We start from the raw sequence: 25,678 nt of genomic DNA, 5'->3' as shown, positions 1-25,678 counted from the left end.
CTGTATCTCTTCAGGTACTTGCATATATTCCTGTAGTTTCAGCTCTGTAGTCATACTTTGACTTCACTTCCTAACATGAATTTCACTTCCCAGCTACCTCCTAACATCTTCACTTGGATGTCCAGCCAGCCTCTCAGACCCAATCTGTCTTACTCCTAACTTTCTCTCCCTCCCTTCTTATAGCTCCTCTTAGTTTATCTTTATTTTTAGTGCCACAGTTTTACTAGTTGCCCAACTAGTAAGTTGGTATATTGTACCAATTGGTATAGGTACCAGTTCTACCTCTAATATATTCTTACACTGTCTCTTTCATTCCAGTTGCCACCATCCTACTTCTGGATCTCATTACAGCTTCCTTGGACTATTATGAGAGCCTCCTACCTAGTCTCTTTCCAGTTTCTCTATGCCAACCTATCTTATACACTGTTGTCATATTCATCTTTCTCAAATAACACCTTTGGTTGGTCATTCTCCTAGACACACACACACACACACACACACACAACCAAACCTTTAATTGGCCCTTGCTTTCTTTACAATCAATCACCCTGTTGGACAGGGCTTCTACGGTCTTATCTGCCCAGCTTTATTTTTCTTGCCTTGTCTTTCTCTTACTATTTTTGCCTCATGCTCAGGAAAACTAGACTATGTACTTTTTCTCAATTGTACTCTCTTGCCTCTGTGTCTGTGTATTGTTCCCACCTCGTAGTTTCTCTTACAGTGACCCACCTAACTCCTGACTACCATCTCTATGCATTCTGAATCCTGCTCATTCTGCAGGCTCAACTCAAAAACCATAAAGCCATGATACCTTCTGTTTGTTCCTCAGACAGAAATGTTTTTTTTTTTTTTTTAAGATTTTATTTATTTATTTGACAGAGAGAGCACAAGCAGGGGGCAGCGGGGAGTGGCAGGCAGAGGGAGAGGGAGAAGCAGGCTCCCCGCTGACCAGGGAGACTGATGTGGGACTCAATCCCAGACCCTGGGATCATGACCTGAGCCAAAGGCAGACGCTTAAATGACTGAGCCACCCACGCGCCCCAGAAATGTTCTTTCTTCTGAACTCTTGGTCGAGTTTGATCAGACTTCCTTATTGTGGCCATTTTATCTTTCCTCTGTATTATAAACATTTGAGAGTATAAGTTACAAGTTTTCATGCTTGAAATTTCTATAGCAAGTACCAAGTACAAGATATACCTTAAGGACCAGAGATACAAAGATAAATTAGATGTAGCTCCTTCCTTCAAGTAGCTCAGTTCTATTGATAAGGAGGCATTTGTACAGAGTATAAGGTAATTTGACAAGTATTATTTTTAAAAGTAATAACACACACACAGTACTATAGTAACACAGAGGTTATTCCACCAGTGGGGAGGAGGGAAGAATAGTCAGGGGAAATTTAGTGGATTTAAATTGAATCTTGAAGAATGAGTTAGAAGTTAAATAAAATGAGAAGACATTCCAAGAAGAGAAAATGACATATTCAAATCTCTGGGCATGAAACTACACTATAAAAGCAATTCTGAATAAAATAGATGTGAGCTTTTATGGAGGTTGGGAGAGGTTAAGGGAGGATAACACTGCAAAGGTGTGTTGGGGCCACATTATTTCAAGTTTTGTTTTGCTATAATGATGCCTTATTTTATGTATTTTCCAGTTTACAAAGCACTTTCACATTGATTATTACAATTCATTCTAATCCTTTTTTAGTAAGCAGAAATTTTAGTTATGTAATTCTCTGTGGTTTTTAGTTATTTTAAATATAAAAAACCATGTTAGATTTTATTTCTTCTTTTTTTTATTTTTTATTTTTTATTTTTTTTTTAGATTTTATTTATTTGAGAGAGAGAATGAGATAGAGAGAGCATGAGAGGGGGGGTAGGGTCAGAGGGAGAAGCAGACTCCCCGCTGAGCAGGGAGCCCGATGTGGGACTCGATCCCGGGACTCCAGGATCATGACCTGAGCCGAAGGCAGTCGCTTAACCAACTGAGCCACCCAGGCGCCCTTTTTTTTTTTTTTTTTTTCTTCTTTTTTTTAAAGATTTTATTTATTTGAGAGAGAGTGCACGGATGAGTGGGGGGAGGGGCAGAGGGGCAGAGGGAGAGGGAGAAGCAGACTCCCTGCTGAGCAGGGAATCCAATGTGGGGCTTGATCCCAGGACCCTGAGATCATGACCTGAGCCAAAGGCAGATTCTTAACTGCCTGAGCCACCCAGGCACCCCTTGTTTTTTCTTCTTAATGTGCATTCGGGGAGAGAGGGAGTAGGAATGGGGATAGTATATCAGTTACCCAATTCTGATTTAAAAACTACCAACAACTATAACTTGTATAACTAATATACTATCTCCATTCCACTCCAGCCCCCTCAAAATACTATTTCTTATATATAATCAATATGATGTAGCAGCATTTAATGCTATCGAAGATGTCTGTTAGCCAGTAACTATACCTTTATTAGAAAATAGCAAGTTAAATTCTATTTTTAAAAAATAAGGTATTAATTGAAATTGTTTTTTAGTATTATGACTTTTTTCTGTAAGCCTGATTATTTTATTAATAATAGTCCCTGCTATTTTCTCAGAATGTATATTGCCAAGCATTCTTCAAAGGCTAGTTTGAAATTTTAGCAGACATTTTAATACAATAATTTGTAAATATTTTTTAAAAATCTGATTCTAGGATGTCTTTTAAAAATGGTGTGACATCCAACTGATATAGAGCATCCTATTTATAATGTGGGCCAAGCACCATGCTGTAAAGCAGTTACTATCATGATGATCAGATTGAAAATGAAATTGCATTTCTGTCAATTACTGAGTTGGCAACTGTTCAATATATCTTAGCAGCAAGATGAAGAGCGACGTCGGCAGCTGAGAGAGAGAGCTCGTCAGCTAATAGCAGAAGCTCGATCTGGAGTGAAGATGTCAGAACTTCCCAGCTATGGTGAAATGGCTGCAGAAAAGTTGAAAGAAAGGTCAAAGGCATCTGGAGGTGAGTTAAAGAATCTTGTATCATATTCTACAGACAACCCAGAAATCTGCAGTGGACCTTTGGGACATTTTATTCTTACTTCAAAATGTTGCATCAAATATATAGTTTCTAACCTATTGATATGTTGCAAAAATCCTATAGGAAGCTTGGTAAATCAGAAGATAACTCTTGCTGTTTCCCAGATCAACTTTTTGGTTTAATTTTTACTTTCTTAGAAGTACTTTCTTAGAATATGATTTAGGAAAAAACTCATACAGACTTTGGTTTATGATTCCCCATGATGCCTCATTAATTATAGTAGGAGTGAGTAAAATGCAATCAGGTCCTCAGCATTTAGGTCACGAGACTTGTTAGTGGTGAGCTTTGGCATGAAAGATTTTTGCTTGGAACTGGATCTTTAGAAAGTAGCTTTAACAGTGTTCTGGCCTCATAGCCTGATGTGTAAGGATTTTGGGTAAGCCCCATATCCATTTCTTCTTAGTCTCCTTATTCTAAGAAGGTCTTCTTCAGTATCTGCAGAAATTATTCTCAGCTTGATGTTAGGACAGGACTATAGATACAATTAAGGAGAATTTTGATTTTGCCTCTTAATGCTCAATTTGGGCATCTTTAACTTGGAACTTTTTACGTTTTTGTTTAAGAGGAGTATACTCAAGAGGCCTGTGGGTTTTTTTGTTTTGTTTTGTTTTGTTTTGTTTTTTATTTCAAAGGTGTATAACCTATTTATCTACCAAAACATGCCAGGTACTTGTCCTGAGTTAATCTTAGAATGCTAAGATCACTCTGAAGAGTAGGCAAGTGTGGACTCGAATTAAGACCTTAGAGAACTGAAACAGAGGTAAGCTATTTCTAGGTCAATGATAAGTTTCTTCAAAGGAAACTGAAACTGACTGCTGTTATTTCTAATTGATTCCTTATATTAAAAATGTACTGTTGTAGAGAATTCCAGTTAATGCCTATAGCATATAAGTTTCCATTCCATAAATTTGAAAGCTGCTTTCCTAAACAGCTGTGTATCTATCCCTCTGGTCTTCTCAGAATGTCTATCTTAATCCTTCATCTTACTTTTCAACTCCTATCATTCAGAATTTTTATTGCAATTTCTACACTCTCTACTATAGTTTTATAATAACATCAGTAACTATTCATAGCTACATTTATATAATGCTATGATAATTTGCTTTCATTTACTATTAATAACAAGATGTTTCTTTGGCATCATAAAAATTCTGGGTATTCTAAGTAAGTCATAAAAATCTTTGCCTCCTTATATCTCAGAATATAGAAAAAAACTCATATTCTTGACCCTCCATATAAAGGTTCTAAAGCTACTAATGCTCCCTTCCTGTGGCATCATAAACTCATAGGAGAAACTCATAAACTCATGATAATAATAGGATAGAGAGGCATCCAGTGTCTCTTTTATTATTTTTTTCAGTGGTGAGCAAATAATAATGCTGTTTTAAATAAGCTGTAAACTCTGGGAAGGCTAAAAATTAAAAGTTTTAATTAATTATTTACTACTGCTGTTTTTAGGTAGTTTGGTTAATGTTAAAATGAAGTCTCAGAGTTCAGGCAGATGTCACTGGATGACAACAAAGGCTTTATCATAGACCATGAGTGGAGCTCACTTTAAAGGCTTTTCCAGCCCTGGTGCTGACTGGTCTTTCACTGCTAACTCTCTTGTCCATGTGCTCCCTCCTGATCTGTTCTTTTGATGAGCTCTTCCAACTGCCTCTTGCTTTATACCTTCTCATTTTTTTCTTTCTCCTCCTAGTCTAAGGTGGTACTTGACCTACTCTTTGAAAGACTCAAGCACACTGATCTTCATCTTTTCTTTCTTATATCTATTTTTATATATTTTTTATCTACTTTATTTTTATGGATAAACCTTGTGCCTCCATCAATCAGATATTTGCTTTCTAATAATCAAAGCCAAGCTTTTCTTCATCTATGAAAATTCATAGATAGGAAGGGTCATCTGTATAATTGGTCTTACCACTATAGTCCAACCCCAGTTGAGACTAAGCCAGGACTAGACTAGGTAGAGGGACTTCATCAGTGTGACAACCCAAAGAATGGGTATTTTCCCTACTTGGTAACTAGGGAATGTGAAGACCTGATTTTGTCATCATTCAGTAGTCAACAAAGTAAATAAAAACAAATGAGGATTGGATTTGCAAGCTGGCAAAGAAGTATAGACTAGAACAGGGAAAGCCAGGTGAAATGAAGATGGGATGGGGTTCAATAGATAACTTATGAAAACCTAAAGAGTCTAGACTCTGTTCCCTAAGAAGATCAATGTGACCAGGGTCCATTTCGCCAATGGGACACACTATATTTTCGATATTGAAAGCAGCCACATATCAGATGATAGGCTCTTAATCGGAGCTAAGGTTGACCTACAACAAATGGAGGAAGCCTGTTCCCTGACCTGAGTAAAGGTATATGGATCAGACTAGGTCTTCTCTGGCCTCAAGGTCTAAGCTGAAGCTGTTGAGGTTGGGAGAAGGGGAAGAGACCTTTAGGACAAGTGAAAGGGTAAAATTCCTGCCTGACATTCAACCATTATACGTATGCATTTATCTAATGAGCCGTGATAGTCACTGTGCTAGGCCAGGATTTAGCAAACTTCCTGAAAATAGCTGAAGTAGATATTTTAGGCTTTGAAGGCCTATGGTCTCTGTTTAAACTACTCACTACTGGCTGTGTAGCCTGAAAGTAGCCTTGAACATTATATAAATGAATGGGCCTGCTAGTTATTTACCCCCAAACTGTGGCAGGCTAGATTTTTCCCCCATGCTAGTTTGCTGATCCTTGCATAGCAAATTAGAAATTCACTTGGGTTTACAAGAGTCTGATTCCTAAGGGAAAATAACCTTATGAGGTTGATAAGTCAGGGGGAAAAATTAACAAATTGGTATCTACTCTTCTATTGTCTAGTGGGAATCATCTGGTCTGAATAAGAAATAATATAAAAGGAGGAGAGAGAAATAAATAGGGACCAGCCTAGATGGAGGATGAGGTTAGGAAGATTTTGGAAGCAGTGTTCCAGAGGGACAAAGGAGGGGGTATCAAGAGCTGAAATAATAACAAGGAAGTACAGCCTGGGGAATGTGTTGAACATGATCATTACTCAGACTCATTGCCTGAACCTACTTGAAAAGCTTGCTTTTTTCTGATCTCAAGCAGCAACCTGTCTCAGTGAGAAAAGGAAACTTAGTAAATTTGAGGTGAGGTATGTTCAGCTTCATGGTGTCCACAGAAAATATGCACAAAGTATTTTAGGTCCTGTATATAGCCATATTCAAGCAACCCACTTGCATCCTATTGCAACCAGAAATTGCATAATTCTTGTGAAATAACAGAATCATATCTGTCCAAGGAGCTATAGGCTAGCTTTTACTTGTCCTCCTTTTGACATAATTTTAGGGCTTATGAGAGAATCAGGTGATATTGTAGTGTATATCATGTTTTTCAATTTCTGCATCATTCGGTAGTTATAGACCTATAATAACTTCATTTTAAAATCCTGGTTCTATGTTGGGGTGCCTGGGTGGCTCAGTTGGTTAAGCTTCTGACTTTGCTCGGGTCATGATCTCAGGGTCCTGGGATCAAGCCCCACATCGGGCTCCTGGCTTAATGGGTAGCCTGCTTCTCCTCTCCCTCTGCCCCTCCCCCTGCTCATGCTCTCTTTTCTCTTTCAAATAAATAAATAAAATCTTAAAAGAAAAGAAAAGAAAATCCGGGTTCTGTGTAGCAAACTAGTGGGTTCATTTTATTATACTGATCTTTACTGGGCGAGGTACAAGTGTTTGGGGACAAGGTTTAGTATTTTCATTGTTAGGTTGTATGATGTTGTGGTCTGAGAATATGGCCTGAATTTCTGCTTTGGGAATTAATAAGCTTTTATTTTGACCGAATAAATGGTAAACTTTTGTTAATGGTCCATGGATACTTGGAAAGAGGTATCTATCCTGTTTTAACATTATATCATATATTTACTATATATTATATGGTATATTAAATATGATATGTATTTTATTTATTATATATATTTATTCTGTAGCTTATCACTTTGGTTTGAGTTAGGTTAGGGTCGTTTAACGTTTCATTGGACATTGTTGCCACTCTTTGACTTAGATAAAGTAGTGTTCTTTGTTTTTACATTTCAAGTGTATAAAGGAAATGTTTTTTTAATTTCATCCATGAGAATGTTTGTGTTCCTGTGTTGTCTTTATTTCAGTTATGGCAATAGACTTATCTAAATTTGTTGAACCAAAATGAGATCTTATAGGCCTTCAGTAATTTTTATTTTCAGCTTCTGTTAATAATTATATTTGTATTGTGTTTTCTGTCTCATGTTTGATTTCTACAGAATAACTTTAAAAGTCATTAATTGTATAGGGACCTTCAATGAGAATTAAAAAATCATGATACAAGTGAGAAAATTTTTTCTGAATATATTTTCTGAATTTTTTTCTGAATATATTTTTATGATCACCTCAGTTTCTTTTTGTAAAAGTGTTTTTTTTACTGTCACCAGATACCCTTTTTTTTCATTCAACTTATTTATAAATGATAAGTTTTGTAAGACTGGCCTTATTGCTATGCTATTAATCATACCATTAGGATTCCCATTGTGCTTATAGTGCTGCTCAGTGTCAGCTGGAATGTGCTGTCTCATTCCAATGCATATCCAATCTCCTTTTACCTTTTCTTGCATACATTATATGTGCCATATTTGTAAACCAACTTCTGTTGGGTCTCTAGTTTAGTTTCTGCCATGCTCGCCTACTAAGTTTTCAGTTGTTAGCCATAAAGATAGATTAGATAGATAAATAGATAGATGTCATAAACACAATATGTGATATCTCACACAGACACACATGCACTTTAGTTCTGCTAGGATGCATTTAGACCATTTCCACAGGTGTTAAGAAATGTGTAACATTAATGTTGAAAAGAATTCAAGGGTTTGTCCTAAAAACTGAAGTCAGTGAATGGAAAGAAAGTAGAAATCCATTCTTAAGAAGACTTGAGCTGTATAGGAGATCAATTTTTACTCTTGCCCTCCCCAATAGTAATCCTTTTATCTAAGGTTAGCAATACATATATAAATACTGAGTTAACCCACTCAGCATTGCTGGTGAGTGGTAATATAAATAGAGTTCATTTCACTGGAAGTAAAATGAATGGCACCCATTTAACATCACACAGGAACCCAGCACTGTATATGTGAATAATGAAAGGAAGTACAATTTTCTACATATCTCCAGAACCTGAAAGTACCCATATCTGACCAAATTTCCAGACTTAGCTGTTTCTTTTCATAGCAATGCCATCCTTCTAGTCACTCAGACAGGAGGGGTCAATTTTGACGTCTGCTTCACCCTTCTCCTCCTCACTATCCTTCCCCAGCCACTCACTATCCAGCCAGTAGGTTTTCAGATTACATCATACCCACTCCCAATTCTTAAATACTAGGTTAGGCTCTCTGTACTGCTTGCCTGGAGGTTAATATCACAGTCTCAACCTTGATTTCCTGCCTCCAACCTTTCAGTTCTCCAGTCTGACATCTAGGTCAGCAGTCTCACGCACATGAAGGATGATGTCACATGCATAGTACACTCCTGTGGGCAATCCCTAGACCACTTTTTCTTTCACATAAGAAGGCATATCAGAATGTAAGCAAGAGTGATATTTTAGGGATAATATTGAAGCCACTGTAATTTATAAAAGTCATAAACTTCAGTGCATATATTACTACTAATTATTTTATACATATTTCACAACTCATTACAATAAAACACTTAGATAGAAAGTTGCTTATATAGACTACTCTTAAAGAACACAGTGCTGATCATGTTAGAGCACCAGTATCTCTCCATTCCTATTAAGTAGAATTTAAACTTCCCATTCTGCCCTTCAGGGCTCTCTGCAGTTTTGCCTTCCAAGACTTACCTCCCGTTATTTCCCTTTAAGTATGCTTTGAAGGTTAATGCTTCCAAAGAACAATTCCTGGTACTGTTGGCAAAGAGTAATCTTTTCATCTTTTGCATCTGCTCTGTAACTTCCTTTTACCCCCAAACACTTATCTGTCCTACATGGTTTTGTAGTCACTTGAATATATACCTTTAAGGTGGAGTAAGTGTCTTATACGATTTGGTATCTCAACATCTAGCAGTGTTTTGTAAATTGTAGATACAGTGTGCAGAATGAATGTTGAATTTTATGCTTTTACTCTATGTTAATTATGGTCAGTAATAATCAATAGAGGCTGGTTGACAGCAACAAAGTACTGCACTCCAAAAACTGATAGTAAACTATCTCTGGCAGAGTAATACAAGGAAGTGTTCTAAACACTTATTTAGCACTCAGGAAATCCTTATTCATTCATTTATGTTTACTGCAAAATTATTTGGATAATTTTTTAGGATAATGAAGATGCTAACATTTATGAAATTAGTTGTGCTAAGCACAGCTGATTAGAAAATATCTCTCAGGGGTGCCTGGGTGGCTCAGTCGGTTAAGTGTCTGCTTTCAGCTCAGGTCACGGGTCCTCAGGATCCTGGGATCAAGCTCCACGTCCGGCTCCTTGCTCAGCAGGGAGTCTGCTTCTCCCTCTCCCTCTGCCTGCCGCTCTCCCTGCTTGTGCTCTCCCTCTCTCAAATAAATACATGAAATCTTTAAAAAAAAAAAAAGAAAGAAAATATCTCTCAACTGATTGTACTTAAATAATGTAGCCAAGTATAATGCTTTAGCATTTTGAAGGCATTTAGATGTGTTTTTTCCCAGGGTCATTTCTTAATGTTTTTTTTTCTTTGTGGTGTTCTTCTAAATGGCTTACATAGTACCTGGAACATCTTCAAAAAATGTGAACTATTATTATTAATATTAATGATCACAGTAAGTATTTACTTGGGGAGGCCCCAAATCAAACACACAAAGGTATGCAGGGAAAAGGACAGATATTGAAGGATTAAGCCAAAACTGTGGAATTTTAGAATTTTTCAATTGTAATAATGTTAGAATACCTCATTATTAATAAAAGTTGTCCAATAAAATTTTAGTTGTAGAATAGTAAGGATATTCTTTGACTTTCAGGGCTAGACAGGTATTTCTCTAAAAGGTACACTGCCTGTCAATAACAGAATTTAAAGCTAATCCTCTAACTTGCAAATCCAATTATTGGTATGCTTTTTCAACACATAAAATTCAAAACTACTTAACCAGTTTTATCATTTGGATTTAGAAAGGAAAAAAGTATAAAATAGAAAACCTTAATGTAAAAAAAACCTCCATTAATTAATTGTGACCTAAAACATTTTACTAAGTGTATAAAAAATAGTGTAAGACTTCCTCATTTCTATGTATTTAGTTTTCAATAGTAACAGTTTTTCCCAGGTTTCAGTCTTCCAAGATGTACTGTTCTAATTGTTTCTGAACTTTCTTTTGCATAAGGTACTGTCTATTCCAGTCTCAATGTTGTCTCTTAATTTATCCATAATGCTTTTACGGTAATATTCATTAATAGTAGAAAAACATTCAAGTCTTCATGCAAATGATTTAAATATAGCTACAAGTTTAATAAGAATGATTTGTTTCTTTATACATTTATATCTAATAAATGCTAAAAATGTGAAAGGAATATTATTTAATGACTTTATTACCAAATCAACTTTATTTTTGTATGCTGTTACTGGAGATTACTTACACCTTACAACTTGAGATATAGGGACTTGATGAGCTCAGTGACTCAGAGACTGCGTGTGGCAAATTGTCAAAACCTTTGTATCTGCTTTGATGTGACAATTCATCTTTGACATGTGAATGTAAAATATAAATGTTAATCCAGTAGTGAAAAGTGACTTAGAACTGATTTCTTGCTGATCTGTGTCAGACCATATTTGAACAACTGTCATTAGAGTACTGGGTTTTCTACTTTAGTGTTTTGGATAAATGATATAAAATAGAAATAATATACTAACATTATTGCTACATGTTCCTACAGATGAAAATGATAATATTGAGATAGATACTAACGAGGAGATTCCTGAAGTCTTTGTTGTAGGAGGTGGAGATGAACTTACTAACTTAGAAAGTGACCTTGATACTCCCGGTAATTTCAAATTATATTTTACATCCTGCTGCATGGCAATCTTTATCATTTATATTTTTATTATTATCTCATCAATAATGATAATAAATTCTTTTTGTAGTTTTATTATAGCTTATGACATCACAAACCATTTAGCTAAATCCACTTTCCATCAGTTTTATGTTATTTTGTTTTAGATTTAATGTTAAAATTAGCAATAAAATTGGAATAATAAATTGTACTTTGCATACTAAAGTTTACTTTTATATTTTGTATGAGACAATTTATAAGCATTCAAAAATTGGTTTCGCATCTCGGCCTAAATATTTTGATGTGTTCTTGTAAGGTATAGATGTAGTACCTATGGAATACTTCAAATGTAAACATCAACCATGGATCAAATTTTCTGACTTGGTTTAGAATTGATAGTCTTAGTTGTAATATTATTTTGCAAATTTTGTGGTTACTTTAAATATTTAAATACTACTAATAAATTAGTTTACACTACTCAATAACTAATTACAATAAGACATTTTGAAAACTGCTTATATAGACTGCTATTAAATTAATCTCATATCTTATGTCAGTAAATATTATACCAATAATCACTAAGCTGTTGTTTAAAATATAAAGATACTTACTCATGGTTTAATAGATGAGTGTTCTAGATGCATTGCCTTTAGAAGTCAGCATCAGATAGCAATCCAAAGCTTTGTATACCTAAGAGGTTCCATAAATGCTTTTTGAATTAAATTCTTATAGCAATAAAAAGTGTTTGTTGATCTCTCTAGACTTAAAGGTGAGGACATGAAGTCCCTAATATTTATCTTTTCCTGTAAAAAGCTAAAGGGAGTAAGAACAGGTATTCTTCTTCCCAACCCTGACATGCCCCTTCAGTGCTAACCTGCTTTGTTTCTTCTTCCTCTGTTTGAAATCATGCTGTTATTTCTCCAAGAAACAATCAACTGGTGTCTTCCTGACTATAAGGAGCACCCAAGAAAACCCATGCCGTTTCTCAGTAGCTCCTTCATGGTCTAGTATTAAACTATACTTTTACTAAATAGAAGTCAGCATATTTATAATTGTGCGAATCCAGGAGAATACTGATATTTGAGGAAAATTTTTTAATGTTTTACCCAAAATTGGGACTACCTTTTACTTCTTTCTATTTAAAATATAGTAGAACTTGGTAAGTTTGATTCTTTTTTTTTGAGTAAGTTTTTTGTTGTTGCTTATCCACCCCCTCACCACAACCACCACTAAAGGTTTTATCAGAAACCAGTAACACCCCTTCCCTGCTGAGAGCATCCATAGGTACAGAATTAAGGCCTTAAGATTCAATTTATGGAAGTATAAAATCATTGTCAATAAGTGATACATATTTTCTGGTTTTGCAGTAGATTACGAAGACAGAAAAAATTAACACTTCTTAGATAAGGTGAGGGGAGTTTTCTGGTTTTAGTTGTAGCAACTTAGTGGAATACTTTAAAGGTTGGTTAATATTAGGGCTAGGGGCATCTGGCTGGCTCAGTTGGTAAAGCATGGGACTCTTAATCTCTGGGTCATGAGTTTGAGCCCCACGTTGGATGTAAAGATGAATTAACAATAAATAAATAAAACAAACTTTTTAAAAAATGGAAGAGACACAATACTTCCATTCACATTAAAAAAAAATACGTTAGGGCTAACAGGCTTGACTCTTGTACTTTTTAAAAACTCTCCTACTTTATGTATGCCAAACAAGAAAACACATCTCAGTCTTCCTGTTTTTGGAGTTAACTAATATATTGTTTACAACTCTCAAGCGTGCCAATAAGTCTCGGCATGTGCATAGGACAGACTTTGCAATCCAGACTATAGTTTATTTCATGGCAATAAGACATAGGAATGCAAACTGGAATCTGGAAGCACGTAGCATGTATTATGATTTTTAGCCTTTCTTTATTTTCCCCAAAATTCTTATTTTAATATGTATATAAAAGTCATAATGTTTTAATAATAAATTGTTTAATCTTTATCTTGGTTTGACCATAGTTCATCAGATATTGTTTAAAAGAGAAGCCTGGCAATATAAACTGACCAATTTGCATGAAAGTAATGATAATAGCATTTATTAAGAGTCTTATAATTAGAAAACTTATTAATCTTTATGAAAAATATCATTCACCAAATGGTTGGCATGTCTTTTACAACCATTTTATTAAAGAGTTGCTTTGAGTGAATTTGTTTAAATGGAATTGTTTTCTGAATTATTTTATTATTAAAGATTAATGTACCTGCTAAAAAGAATGTAAAATTATTTATTTTAAAAATTATAACTATATTTTATTTATTTTTAATGTCTATCCATATTTAATACATTCCAAAATGTGATTACTGTATTTCTGCCTTCTAATTCTAAGGTATTTTTTAAACTTATGCACTGTTTCAATGCTGGGCATATATGTACATGCTTAAACATTGGATTCTAGCAATGTATACATGACTGAGATCATGTTAAGGACTTGTTTTAATATGGTATTATGTGTGTAAATTTAATATACTAGAAGAATTGAAACAAATAATATAACTTAAGATTAAAATGTATTGCCTCTTTTAAATATCTACTTTGTAGATAGTTTGTTTTATTATGTATAACCTATGCAGTTACTTATATAAATGTGTACATCTAATATAGGCTTAGGTTTTCAGGTAAGCATAGCCACTATTAACTATATAGTGTAACTGAATGGACTTAAGTTATATTGACTATATTCTTTAAGGGGACTGATTTGGGGGAAAATATACATATATATGTGTATGTGTGTGTGTGTGTGTGTATATATATATATATATATATATATATAAAGAATATGCTAAGAGACTAGATCTTAATTTTTCCCACCACAAAAAAAGAAATGATAATTATATGATGTGATAGAGATGATAACTAATGCTATGGTGGTAATTATATTACATTATATAAATGTATCAAGTCAGTACATTGTTCACATTAAACTTACACAATGTTATATAGCAACTGTATCTTAATTTAAAAAAATATAGGGGTGCCTGGGTGGCTCAGTCGGTTAAGCGTCTGACTTGATTTCGGCTCAGGTCATGATCTCAGGGTTGTGAGATTGAGCCCCTCATCAGGCTCTGGGCTCAGCAGGGAGTCTGCTTGAGATTCTCTCCCTCTCTGTCTCTGCCCCTCCCTCCCAACATGTGTGCACGTGTGCTCGTTCTCTCTCTCTAGAAAATAAAAAATTTTTTAAGAAGTGTTCTTCAAAAAAAAAAGGGGCAATATAGTTAACATACCTAAAGACTACTCAGTTATACTATAGTTATATAGTATGTATTACAGTTTACATATATTTGAAGAGTTCTGCATTTGTCAGGTCTGATATGTTATTTCACAAGCCTAATGTCTTTCTTTAAAATAATAGTAATATTTTTATGATGTCCCCTAAATTGATAGCCTGCACATCTTAATGCATCTCAGTCATTCATAGTGTTTGTGTGTTTAACAGAACAAAACACTAAGTTGGTGGACTTGAAGCTAAAGAAGCTCCTAGAAGCTCAGCCACAGGTGGCAAATTCACTGTCCAGTGCTGCACAGAAAGCTATAACTGAGAGCTCAGAGCAAGACATTAAGGTAAACCTTACTTGTTTAAAATATTTGACTCTGTATCTGTGTATTCTAGCTTCCACTGGCACTTTATAATCCTAAAATCAATTTTACAGATTCTTCACATTAAGATTAAGCTATAAAATTTTTTATTGAATAGCTAATCAATTAAGTAGCAATATGGTAATCAGTATTCATACACTGTTTTCCAGAGAAACTACTACTTTAAATTGATGTGTTGGTGAAAGTAGAAACTATTCTTGAGTTCTATATGTATTCATATTTTACTAGGAAGAATATTGCTAAGAGAATGCCAGCATTTTTTCCTATCATCCTCAACCTTTGACCTGTTTAGGTGAACTAGAATTAATGTTAATAACTGAAGATGGTGTGTGACTGTATATAGAGATACTTGCGTGTGTTTTGTGCCAGTATGAATCTTAACTTGGGTAAGATTTTAGCCCAAATGCCACATGAGATTATTTTGATTTACACTATTTATATTATCCCCACGAAGCCATCCATCCCCCTTTTCTCACATGGCATCATTAATATTTCTGTAGCTTTAGGGCACTTCTAGTCCTGTATAACTTTTCACCCACCTGCGGACGATGGGAACTGCCCTGCTGACTGAAAGGATCTCCTTCCTCTGACACAGAGATGCTTTGAAGTCCCAAAACAATGACTTTCATTGCTTTTCCCTTATACTGTTGGTTTCTATAAATTGGTGATGAAAGTGTGTGGCATCACCAGAGGACTTCTGGTCTCTATCTTTGAACAAAAGGAAGCCTGGATCAGGTCTGATTTTTTGCGTTCAATTTAGCTTTCTGCGGTGGATTTAATGCAGAATGACGCTGGCCTAAGAATAATACAATGGATTGAAAAGGCTAACTGAATTAGTGGGTTTAGAGGAATACATTTGTAAAGTGGCAGAAGTCCCTAGTCATAAAAACGTTTCTTAAGATGGGATTTGCTGGCTAATCGCACTGATATTTTAGCACGTTGCCAGGCCTCAAAAAATTTAGCCCTGTTTGTTTATTTTGGTAAAGACTTGAGTTTTAAACTATTGGGCAATTATTATAATGATAACAGTAAGAATACACACTTTTCTTAAACAAACAAGCAAATAAATAATAGCCAAAATTGTTTCTGTCCTAGCTGCATAGCTAGTGTACTATAAGCATGATCCCAATGATAAAGATATTATATAAGTTCAAAAATAAAACAGAGGTATTTTTATTCTTAAGGTTTAATTGTCTAAATAGATGAAATTGGTTTTGCTTTCTAAAAAAAAGTTCTTATGTGGTGATTTTTAAAGTTATTTCATCAAAAGGTGTGCTTTAAACAGCTTGTCCTTGTGTGAATCTTTTTGGTTAAGATTTTTTAAATGGTGCTTATAAAGAACATATAGAGTCCATCTGTTCTCTTGAAGCTTTCAGCATTGATTTGGGGTTTTATTTTATTTTTTTTAATAAAATGCAGTTTACACATTTATAAATGAGGCATTCTGTGTTTGTGGAAAAGGATAAACTGTTACCTTCCCTTGAGGATTCTGTATCCCGGGCCTCCTTGAGGCTAGAGAATAGGCCATTGGAGGACTCCCTCATTACTGATTGTCTCAATGCAGAGGAAGGGCAAAGTCTTGGTAGCTTTTGATAACCAGTTTCAGCATTCAGCAGGCTTAGCTATTAGTCATGCATCTTAGCCTTTCCCTATTTACTTTCAAAACACTTAATAAAAATAATAAAAGATTAGGTATAAAATGAAATATTTGTTTGGTACACAGCACCTCGGTATCTGCAGCTTCCACACACCACAGTAGTTCAGTCTTCTGGGATATTTCTTGTTGATAGAACCATTTGAATTTGTTACCAGTATTAACATAGGAAGCTCTGGAAAAGATAATTGTAGTTTCCTTAGCTGTAAAGGGCTTACTTACAAATCTGGCTTTGGAAAGTTATAGCTGATGAAATGCAGTTCAGTGGGGTAGTATTATAATCCTACCTTTTAGCCTTCATCCAGCATTAGTGGTTTATCTCAATGGGCATAAAATTAGAAACTAGTTCTTCTTGTCATACAAGTCTGTGGGACTGTACAAACTGAGGGGGCAGAATAGTGGGGGAATAGAAAGAAACAACATGGCTTTTAAATGATAGATATCATTGGGAGAAGACACAGGTTTGCAGTCTAATTGAATCAAAGTTATCAAGAGTGATCCTCCGGCTAAACCATGTCTCCCAAAGTTTTGGTTACAGGCAACAGAACTTGTAGTTGAACTATTTAGAGCTCTTTAAAATCCTTTTTCTTTCAAAAAGTTTCTGACTTGGCATTATCTTAAACCAGTAGAAGTTGTTTTACTTATATGTAATTTCATGTTTATACAATCAAGACTGTCTTACTATGTTTTACTTTTAGAATGGCACAGAAGATCTCCGGACTGAGCGATTACAAAAAGCAGCAGAACGATTTAGAAATCCTGTTGTGTTCAGCAAGGATTCTACAGTCAGAAAAACTCAGCTTCAGTCTTTCAGTCAATATGTTGACAATAGACCAGGTAGGAACACTTTTAGAAATGTTTTCCCATCTTATGATTTAATAGTATTTAGCTTTATATATAAATATATATATATTTATATATATATAAAAGCTGATAATGTAAATCCACATTTCAATACACAAATATCAAGCTTTATAATAATTTTACATGTCTTCCCCCCCCCTTTTTTTTAAGAGATGAAAAGGCAGAGATCAATACAGGAAGATACAAAGAAAGGAAATGAGGAGAAGGCAGCGATAACTGAAACTCAGAGGAAGCCATCAGAAGATGAAGTGCTTAATGTATATTAATTTTTTGTGTGGTTTCATGATTGCTGATAATTCCAAACTGTATGTGGAAATAGTGCCTTTATTTGTTAAAATGAGATGTTAGGTTTTTTAAGATGTCAATCTCCAGTGCATTCAAAGCAGAGTGAGAGGGGTGCACTGTTGAATTAGTCTGCAGTGTGGTGATAATTGTCAGATAAAAAAAATGAATTTTTCAGAGTTCCACAGCCCCAGCTTCCTTGAGACATTTCCATCAGGGCACTTCCCATAAAGAGATTCCAGTATTGATCTACCGGGAGGATTTTAATTATTACAATAGCAGATACCGCAGAGCTGCAGTTAGAGGGAAAAGTCACATGAGACCTGCTAGAATTTCTCAGCCAACCCATTTTGTTGGCTTGGGTTAATGGGTGTTCAACCTTTCCATTATCCAGATCAGCCGTGAATTACTAGCTGAATGATGTTTGCATTAATATAATATATATGGTAATTTCTTCACTTAATTAACGGGGAGGTTCAGCTCAGTAGGGGTATGGGCTGATCATGTGTAAAATTGATTTGTGAGGGAAATATTTGATAGACCGCAGGGAGAAAGCTGCTTTTGATGGACAGCTGCGGGACAGAAGCAGGAAGAGCAAGTTTTAACTTGAATTTTTGTCTGGAAGCATAGCTCTCTGTAGCGGTGCTACTTTTTTTATTATCTATATAGTTTGTGTAAAATATTTTCATTGTTTTTACTGTTAAAATAGTCTTTGTTGGGTTTTTTAATCCTTGTAAGTGCACTCAGAATTACAAATAACAAATTAGGGTCCTAAAAACTTCTTACTTTTAAGTTGTACTAAGACAGATTTTAGTATATAGAACAGCTCACTGATCTATCATGATGGAATATTTGGTATAATTTGTAAGTTGCAGAATACTTGAGTATACTATATACTTACACACTAAAGAAATCTGGTTATAAACTTTTTTACTATTTTTAACTGAGCCAGTCAGTAGAAACAATGAAGTTTATGTATTGCTTATCATTTTTGCTTTCTTATATCTTTCTTACTCATGTTGTCTTTGCAGACTACTATGTTTGTTTTGTCCCTTTGGATGAGAATGAAAAAGGTCCTTTTTGAAAATGCTCTGCTGTATGGCAGATAGATACAAAAAGCATTCACCAGGTTATTCCAGATTTTAAAATTACCATTGGCATATATTGTTATAATTTTTGTTATATTTTATATTGAGATGGGAGAATATCCATTTTTATGAATCTTTAAAAAATACAGTAACTTATTTGATATGCTATCCTGAGCAACTCTCAGTTTTATGATTTTGTAAAATATATTTCACCTTTAAGTTTGTCAGCTACCATAATCAATTTAACAGTAAGCTGGTATAAATTGAGTTCACATGTAAATTTACTAGTTCCAAAGATACATAAATTACACATATGGTTGGATATGTTTATTGATCATGAGAATTCCAAAATATGCTCATAATTCTTAATTTTGTTTCTTGTTTAAGGAGTACTAAAAGATAATTCCTCATGGCTTCTTAGAGATTAATATGCTTCTAGGTAGGGAAGGGATTTGATAGAAGAGATTGTTCACATTTGTTTCTCTGAATACATAATGTTATAAGTGCTGATGTTAGTAGTGGTGGTGGTGAAAGTAATCACTCAAGCATTTCTTCAGTATTCCTCGGCTACTTAGGAAACTTAGTTCTAGAAATGTCACAAGGTAAGCTGGTATTCCAAAGGGAGCTATAATTAATCCATTTGTAACTATTCCATAAATAATAACCCTGCCCCCTAATGATTTAAATGTGTAATATGAAAGTAAAAATTAAGACTGTACTGGTACATTATAATAGAACTGCTACAAATAAAACTTCTAAGGATAATTTTTTAAACACAGATGACTGTAAAAGTAAAATTTCAAATTGAAATCCAAATTTGGTTAGATGGAAGATTAACCAAATCAGTCTACTAGTTGCATTAGAGCTTATGTAGCAAGGTTTGAAACCACCTGTCAAGTTAGAATTCGCAGCTACAATAATTAGTGATACATCAACAGAATGACATGTTCAAGTACAGGAGCCAGCTGGAGGGAAAACTGGAGATATTCGAAACTTCTCTTTTATCGTTTTTAAAAAGTATTTTAAATAGTATATTTACTATAAAATCAAGAAATGTGTCTCTTTAATTTTGTATTTTTGTAAGAACAAATCTGGGTGTTTTTTTTTTTCAGAGTAGATACTTTAAGAATCATTTCCTTAGTAAAGCTCCATTTTTTTTTTATATTGCACATTTGAATGAAAGGTGTCATTGGTATTTGTTTTGACAGTCACCAAGGGGAAAATTATCTTCCATCCTTGTTCATGCTTAAATAACTCTGACTTTAGGGAGAATTTTTTTTCTCAGTGCTAACTTTTTAAATATGGCAAATCTGGTTGTTGAATTATAATATGAAACAGCTGAGATTTTCTCTGTTTACAAAAGTTTTGTTATACATAACATATAGGAAAATTTTTTGAATCATAGGGAGTTGCTTTTTCATACTAAGGGTGATACTAACAGTGTATTTGGTTCTCTAGGTAAGTGCTTTACTAAGTGTTTGTAGAAAGGAAAAATGCAACTTACAAGTGATTTTTTTTTCCTTCCTGTTTGTTCTCGTTAACAGAAAGGGTTCAAAGACACCAGTCAGTATGTTGTAGGAGAATTGGCAGCACTAGAGAATGAGCAAAAGCAAATTGACACCCGTGCCGCGCTGGTGGAGAAGCGCCTTCGCTATCTCATGGACACAGGTACGGTGCCCAATTACACTGTAAACAGTTTTGGCAAATTGAGCGTTCACAAACTCTTATAGAGTTTTGGAAGTGTGAATCTTTGAAGCCTGAATGTTCAGCAGAACTGCCTTGAAAATAAAAAGGCTGCGATTTGCAGCCACCTCTCTGGGCCCTGGTGATAAGAGTGCCTTCATGGGAAGTGATAACTCGCCCTGATACCGTGTGAGCCAGCACTATTGAACAGTGTGCTCATCCATGCAGAGTTGGAATACACATCTGTGCCTCATTGATATGCCACTGCTTAAAAAAAAAGTAAGATCTTCACTGTTCTACTGATTCATTGGGAAAAAAAAAAGATTTGGCCAGCTAAAGCCATGTACTGCATGAAACAGAGCACTATGCATAGGGGACGGCTCCATGGACTAGATCACTGAAATTTGAGAATACTATCTGGTTACTGATGCTCCACAGTTTTTTTTTTTTTTCCCAAGAGAACAGGTTTTTAAAAGTCTGTAATAGTTTGTGTCACAGTTGCATTTGAAAGGATTAAGGTATATAGGAAGGTTTATAAAAATGGGTTAGAACAGCAAGTTAGCTCCTAACCAGAGGGTAGATTGACATTTAATGCTGATTGCCAATAGTGATTGTATAGATCTAAGTGCACAGTGAGCTACCGGAAAAAAAAACAGTGTATGTGTATATTTTAAAGGAATATATGTAATTGTTTAAAATGCTGCTCCTACAAAAGGGGTAAAAATGAGAAATATATATGAATTATTCATACCAAATTAAAAGTAAATTATATTAAGAAAAAATGTCAAAATGTAAGAGTGGAAAATTCATTCCTTTAATCTAATTAACTGCTTTAATTTTATTGGCCGTGTTAAAGTTAGATTAGTAAAATAGTAAAGTAGGTTAGTAAATTAGTAATAATAGATTGGAATTCTTTCCTGAACTACTACTTCTGTATTTGCCAAAAATATATTTACAATTAAAGAACTCCTCCAAAAATAAGCATTTATATGGGACATTTGAAAATGCCTATATTAGTGAAATCAGAACATATTAGAACAGGAAGAGACTTCGGCTTTATCTGGCCCAGTGGGTTTCAAACTGTGTTCTGTGGAGCCCTAAAGCTTCTTCAGAGGCACCTTGGGGCTGCCAGGATAATAAGAGAGCAGAAAGCAGACAGGCGTTTGGATTTCGTACCTTACTTCAAACAGAGCAACTCCGATTTTATTTGAAATAGCAGTCTTCTTGGAAGAGTTCATTTAAAGAAAAGGTTCTGCTTAAAATTAAAAAAAAAACAAAAACCAACTTATTTTTTGAGAACTATTGCCTTCTTATTGTAGAGAGGAGACAGTTACAGGAAAAGCTCAAGGTCACACAGATCATTAAGTGGCCGACCTTGGACTAGAATTCAAGTCACCAGAACCCTCTCATACAGCATCCTTCCCACTATACTAGATTACCTAAAACATGTTTATCGTTGCCCTAACAACTTATATGTACGCTCAGTCTTATACATTTGTGGAGATTCAAGAAGTATCCCGTAAACCAGTATATTGTTGCGTATTTGTATTTTCCCTTTGTTTTCTAAGGGATTTTGAAAATTTTAGTTATGTTAGCTGTATAGAGAAATGTAAATACCCGGTAGTGTAACTTCTGTACACATTTTTAAATTATTACCTTTAAATATTTTGAGGAGGCTAATTTCTTTTCTTTTTTTTTAAATTTTATTTTATTATGTTATGTTAATCACCATACATTACATCATTAGTTTTTGATGTAGTGTGAGGCTAATTTCTTTAAAACACATTCTTTCAATACCCTTTCCTCATTGTGTTGGATAAATTGGATGTTACTATAGAAGGAGCCTTGTGCCACTAGGGAAAAAGCTGGAAATTTGGTTTCCTTCCCGTTTTTCATACTTGGAGCCTGATTTATTGAAGATTCTAACCAACACAGACTCGAGTTCTGCTTCCCATCCCACATATTACCAGTGAAGCTTTGAAGTGGCCCCATTCCACCTACTGATCATTTATATTCTGAAAGATGGTCATGGACTACAGATTGATTCTAGAATGTCCTTGGGGCTTGATTTTCCTTACTGCATAAGACAGAATCTGTTTTACACTGGGTCGGCTACTGCAGATTCAGACTAAATTTGACTTGGCTCCTCAACTTGGTAAGCCCCAGCAATTACCCTGGACTGTATTGAACCTCCTCCTCCAGACCAAATAATTGTTTCTCAAGATTTGCCTAAAGCCTCATTAGCATCTGAAGTAAGAGATAAGGTGTTAGAAAGAGAAAGCATATATTCGTCTTTTTCCTTTTTGAGGTTCCAATGCTTCCAAGTTTCCATTTGTTATAGTAGTTAGTACTTTTTTTCCTGATGTATTAGAGTTTTCTATGCAGTTTCTGAATCTCAGCCTCAGAATTATGCAGAGCAGATAGCATCCATATTCCTTCTATGGTGAAACTGAGGCTCGGCTAGGGAAGTGACTCATTTAAGAAGGCCTAAGTAGTAATGGCTGAGTTAGGGCTTGAACTCAAGTTTTTGGATTTTCTAGCTCTTGAGTCAGTCCTCTTCTCCCACCACCATATGTTCTTTACCGAACAAAACGTACTTCATCTGCTATTTCAATTTTTATATACTTCTAGATACTAACTATATACAAATTTCTTTATTGATTTGAAACTCACGTATCACAAAATTAACCATTTTAAAGTGTACAGTTCATTAGCATTTAGTACATTCACAGTGTTACACAATCACCACCATTTCCAGAGGTTTTCATCACCCCAAACAGGAAGTCTCTACTTTTAATTAAGCAATAATTTCCAATTTTCTCCTCTTAAAATCCCCTGGAAATCCCTAATCTCCTTCCTGTCTCTAGGAATTTGCTTTATTCTAGATATTTCATGTACGTGAAACAAACAGTAGTTGTCCTTTTGTGTCTAGCTTCTTTCACTTTACGTAATGTTTTCAAGGCTCATCCATATTGTACCATGTGCCACTATTTCATCTACTTCATTCCTTTTTAGGGTTGATAATATTCCATTGTATGTATATAACCACATTTTGTTTATTCATTCATCCACTGGTGGACATTTGGGTTGTTTCCACCTTCTGGCTACTGTGAACATTGTGTACAAGCATTTCTTTGAATCCTTATTTTCAGTTCTTTGGGGTATATACCTAGGATTGGAATTGCTGGGTCATATGTTAACTCTCTAACTTTTTGAGGAAATGTACTCAATTTTAAATGTGTTGCAAAGTTTATTTAGAAGTTCATTTTGCAGAATTGAGACTACATTTTCCAGAAGAAGCACTGTTTTTTGTTTGTTTGTTTGTTTTTAATAGGCTCCTTGCCCAATGTGGGGCTTGAACTCATGACCCTGAGATTGAGAGTCATGTGCTCTACTGACAGAGCCAGCCAGGCACCTCCAAAAGAAGCACTGTTATTAGCATCCACAGGCCAGACAAACCCACAAAAACCGATTAATTTAAAATATCACTAGAATAATGCTAATAGTTGTCCTAGGCCTCAGTCCTCAGTTGCTACAGCTTGAGCATCTCTGGGTTTTAAGTATCAACCCCCCCCCTTTTTTTTTAAAGATTTTTTTTTATTTATTTATTTGAGAGAGAGGATGAGAGGAGAGAGAGAGCACATGAGAGGGGGGAGGGTCACAGGGAGAAGCAGACTCCCCGCTGAGCAGGGAGCCTGATGCAGGACTTGATCCTGGGACTCCAGGATCATGACCTGAGCCGAACGCAGTCGCTTAACCAACTGAGCCACCCAGGCGCCCCAAGTATCAACCCCTTTAACACTGAAACTCTTTCGTCTTGATGGGGAGGGAAGGTGGAGCCTGGATGGTGGCCTAGACCACTGGGCATTTTTCCTGGCATGTCAAGAGAAGGCTCTAACAGGAAAGTAGCAAAGGAATATTATAGAGAGCCTTAGTGGATCCTGCAGCAAGAAGATGAAATGCCAGGGATGAGAAGGGCTTGAGATCCCAACCTCCATTTGGGGGAAGGGTGTCATTGGCAGAGACAGAGCAGCTGTGGGGTTCTTTCTGAAATTGAGTAAACCTAAACTAGTCTAATACTAAATAACACATGTGTGTGTGTGTGTGTGTGTGTGTGTTTTCTGCCATCCTACCTTGTAAAATCCTTATGCAAATACTAGAGAACTTTTTTCCATCAGCTCTCTTTATTTTTTTATAATTTCTGCAATTTTCTATAATTTCTGAGGAGGAATTTTTAAATTTCTAGCACTTAACGTTTAAAATGATTTATTTCTTTGGGAACAGTAAGGCTTATTAGTTAGAAACGTGTGTGTTCCAAGTGAACATTTTGTATGTAAGTATGGCACTTTTTGTAGACTATCCATTAACCACCTAAAAATTTTAAATATACTTAGGGAGAACTATAATTAAAGACTTAAAAGAAATAACTTTTCTATAGATTCCTTAGAATGTTTCTTTACCTCATCCCTTGAGGAACCAAATGTAGCATTAAAGCTGCTTTAAAGCAGGAAATTGGGCCCACAGAAAAATAAATACAAAGTTTTTAACTTGTTACTGGGAACTTTCCCCTTTGAATCTCCTGAATTATCCATTATCGTTACCTAAAGATTACAGTATTTATTGCATTGCTTACTATGTCTGGTTCTATGGAAAATGCTTTCCGTGCATCACTTCCTTGTTTTTCACAATGGCCCTATGAGATAGGTTCCATTAATAGCCAAGACTATTAATAATTACATTTTTCAGTGAGGAAACTGAGGCCCAGAGAAAGAAGTAACTTGCCCAGTTCATACAGTTCTTAAGTGGTGAAGTCAGGAGTCAAACCCAGTCTGATGGCTCTAGAGCCCAAATTCCATACGACATGGTCCCTACCACATGACATGGTCCCTGCTTCCCCTCTCCTCTTCTTAGAAGTGAATGTCTGATTTTCCTGGGATCTTATTACCAATTCTCTGGACTCTCTTATCACCATTTTGTGACTTCTAATTAGTAACTCAGAAGAAACCGATCAATATTCATTTAGCTTATGAAGAAAGTCACTTAACCAACCCACTTGGCCCATTAGAGACCCAACAAACTCACGTTCCTCTTAACAATATTTCTCTTCCTTGGTCATTACATTGTAACATACATGAAAATCTAGTTGCAAGAATCCTCATTTGGAATAATCAAAGAGATAAAAACAAGCTTCTCTTCAAAAGAAGTGTCTAGCTCTTTGCTAATCTTTAGAAGATTCTGAAACTTAAGCATTATAGCCTTCAGAGAGTAGTTTCCAGTTTAGGATCAAGCTAATTACTAATGAATACCTGAAGACGGTTTTCTGAGGTATGTTAAAAAATAAAAC

At 35.1% G+C, this 25,678-nt stretch overlaps 1 protein-coding gene across 1 annotated transcript in view; it reads left to right on the top strand.

Moving 5' to 3' along the window:
• EHBP1 (EH domain binding protein 1) overlaps nucleotides 1-25,678 on the top strand; it is a 412,321-nt gene that overhangs the window by 349,018 nt on the left and 37,625 nt on the right. Inside the window, exons 16-21 of the mRNA XM_044918742.1 lie at nucleotides 2,845-2,992; nucleotides 11,007-11,114; nucleotides 14,603-14,727; nucleotides 17,116-17,254; nucleotides 17,432-17,538; nucleotides 20,196-20,319. Coding sequence (XP_044774677.1) covers nucleotides 2,845-2,992; nucleotides 11,007-11,114; nucleotides 14,603-14,727; nucleotides 17,116-17,254; nucleotides 17,432-17,538; nucleotides 20,196-20,319 — 751 coding nt within the window. The remainder of the gene's footprint in view (nucleotides 1-2,844; nucleotides 2,993-11,006; nucleotides 11,115-14,602; nucleotides 14,728-17,115; nucleotides 17,255-17,431; nucleotides 17,539-20,195; nucleotides 20,320-25,678) is intronic.

The sequence above is a fragment of the Neomonachus schauinslandi genome, chromosome 10, assembly GCF_002201575.2.
Source record: "Neomonachus schauinslandi chromosome 10, ASM220157v2, whole genome shotgun sequence".
Lineage (NCBI taxonomy): Eukaryota > Metazoa > Chordata > Mammalia > Carnivora > Phocidae > Neomonachus > Neomonachus schauinslandi.
Note: the sequence above shows the minus strand (reverse complement) of the source record. Positions and strands in the feature narration are given on the sequence as shown.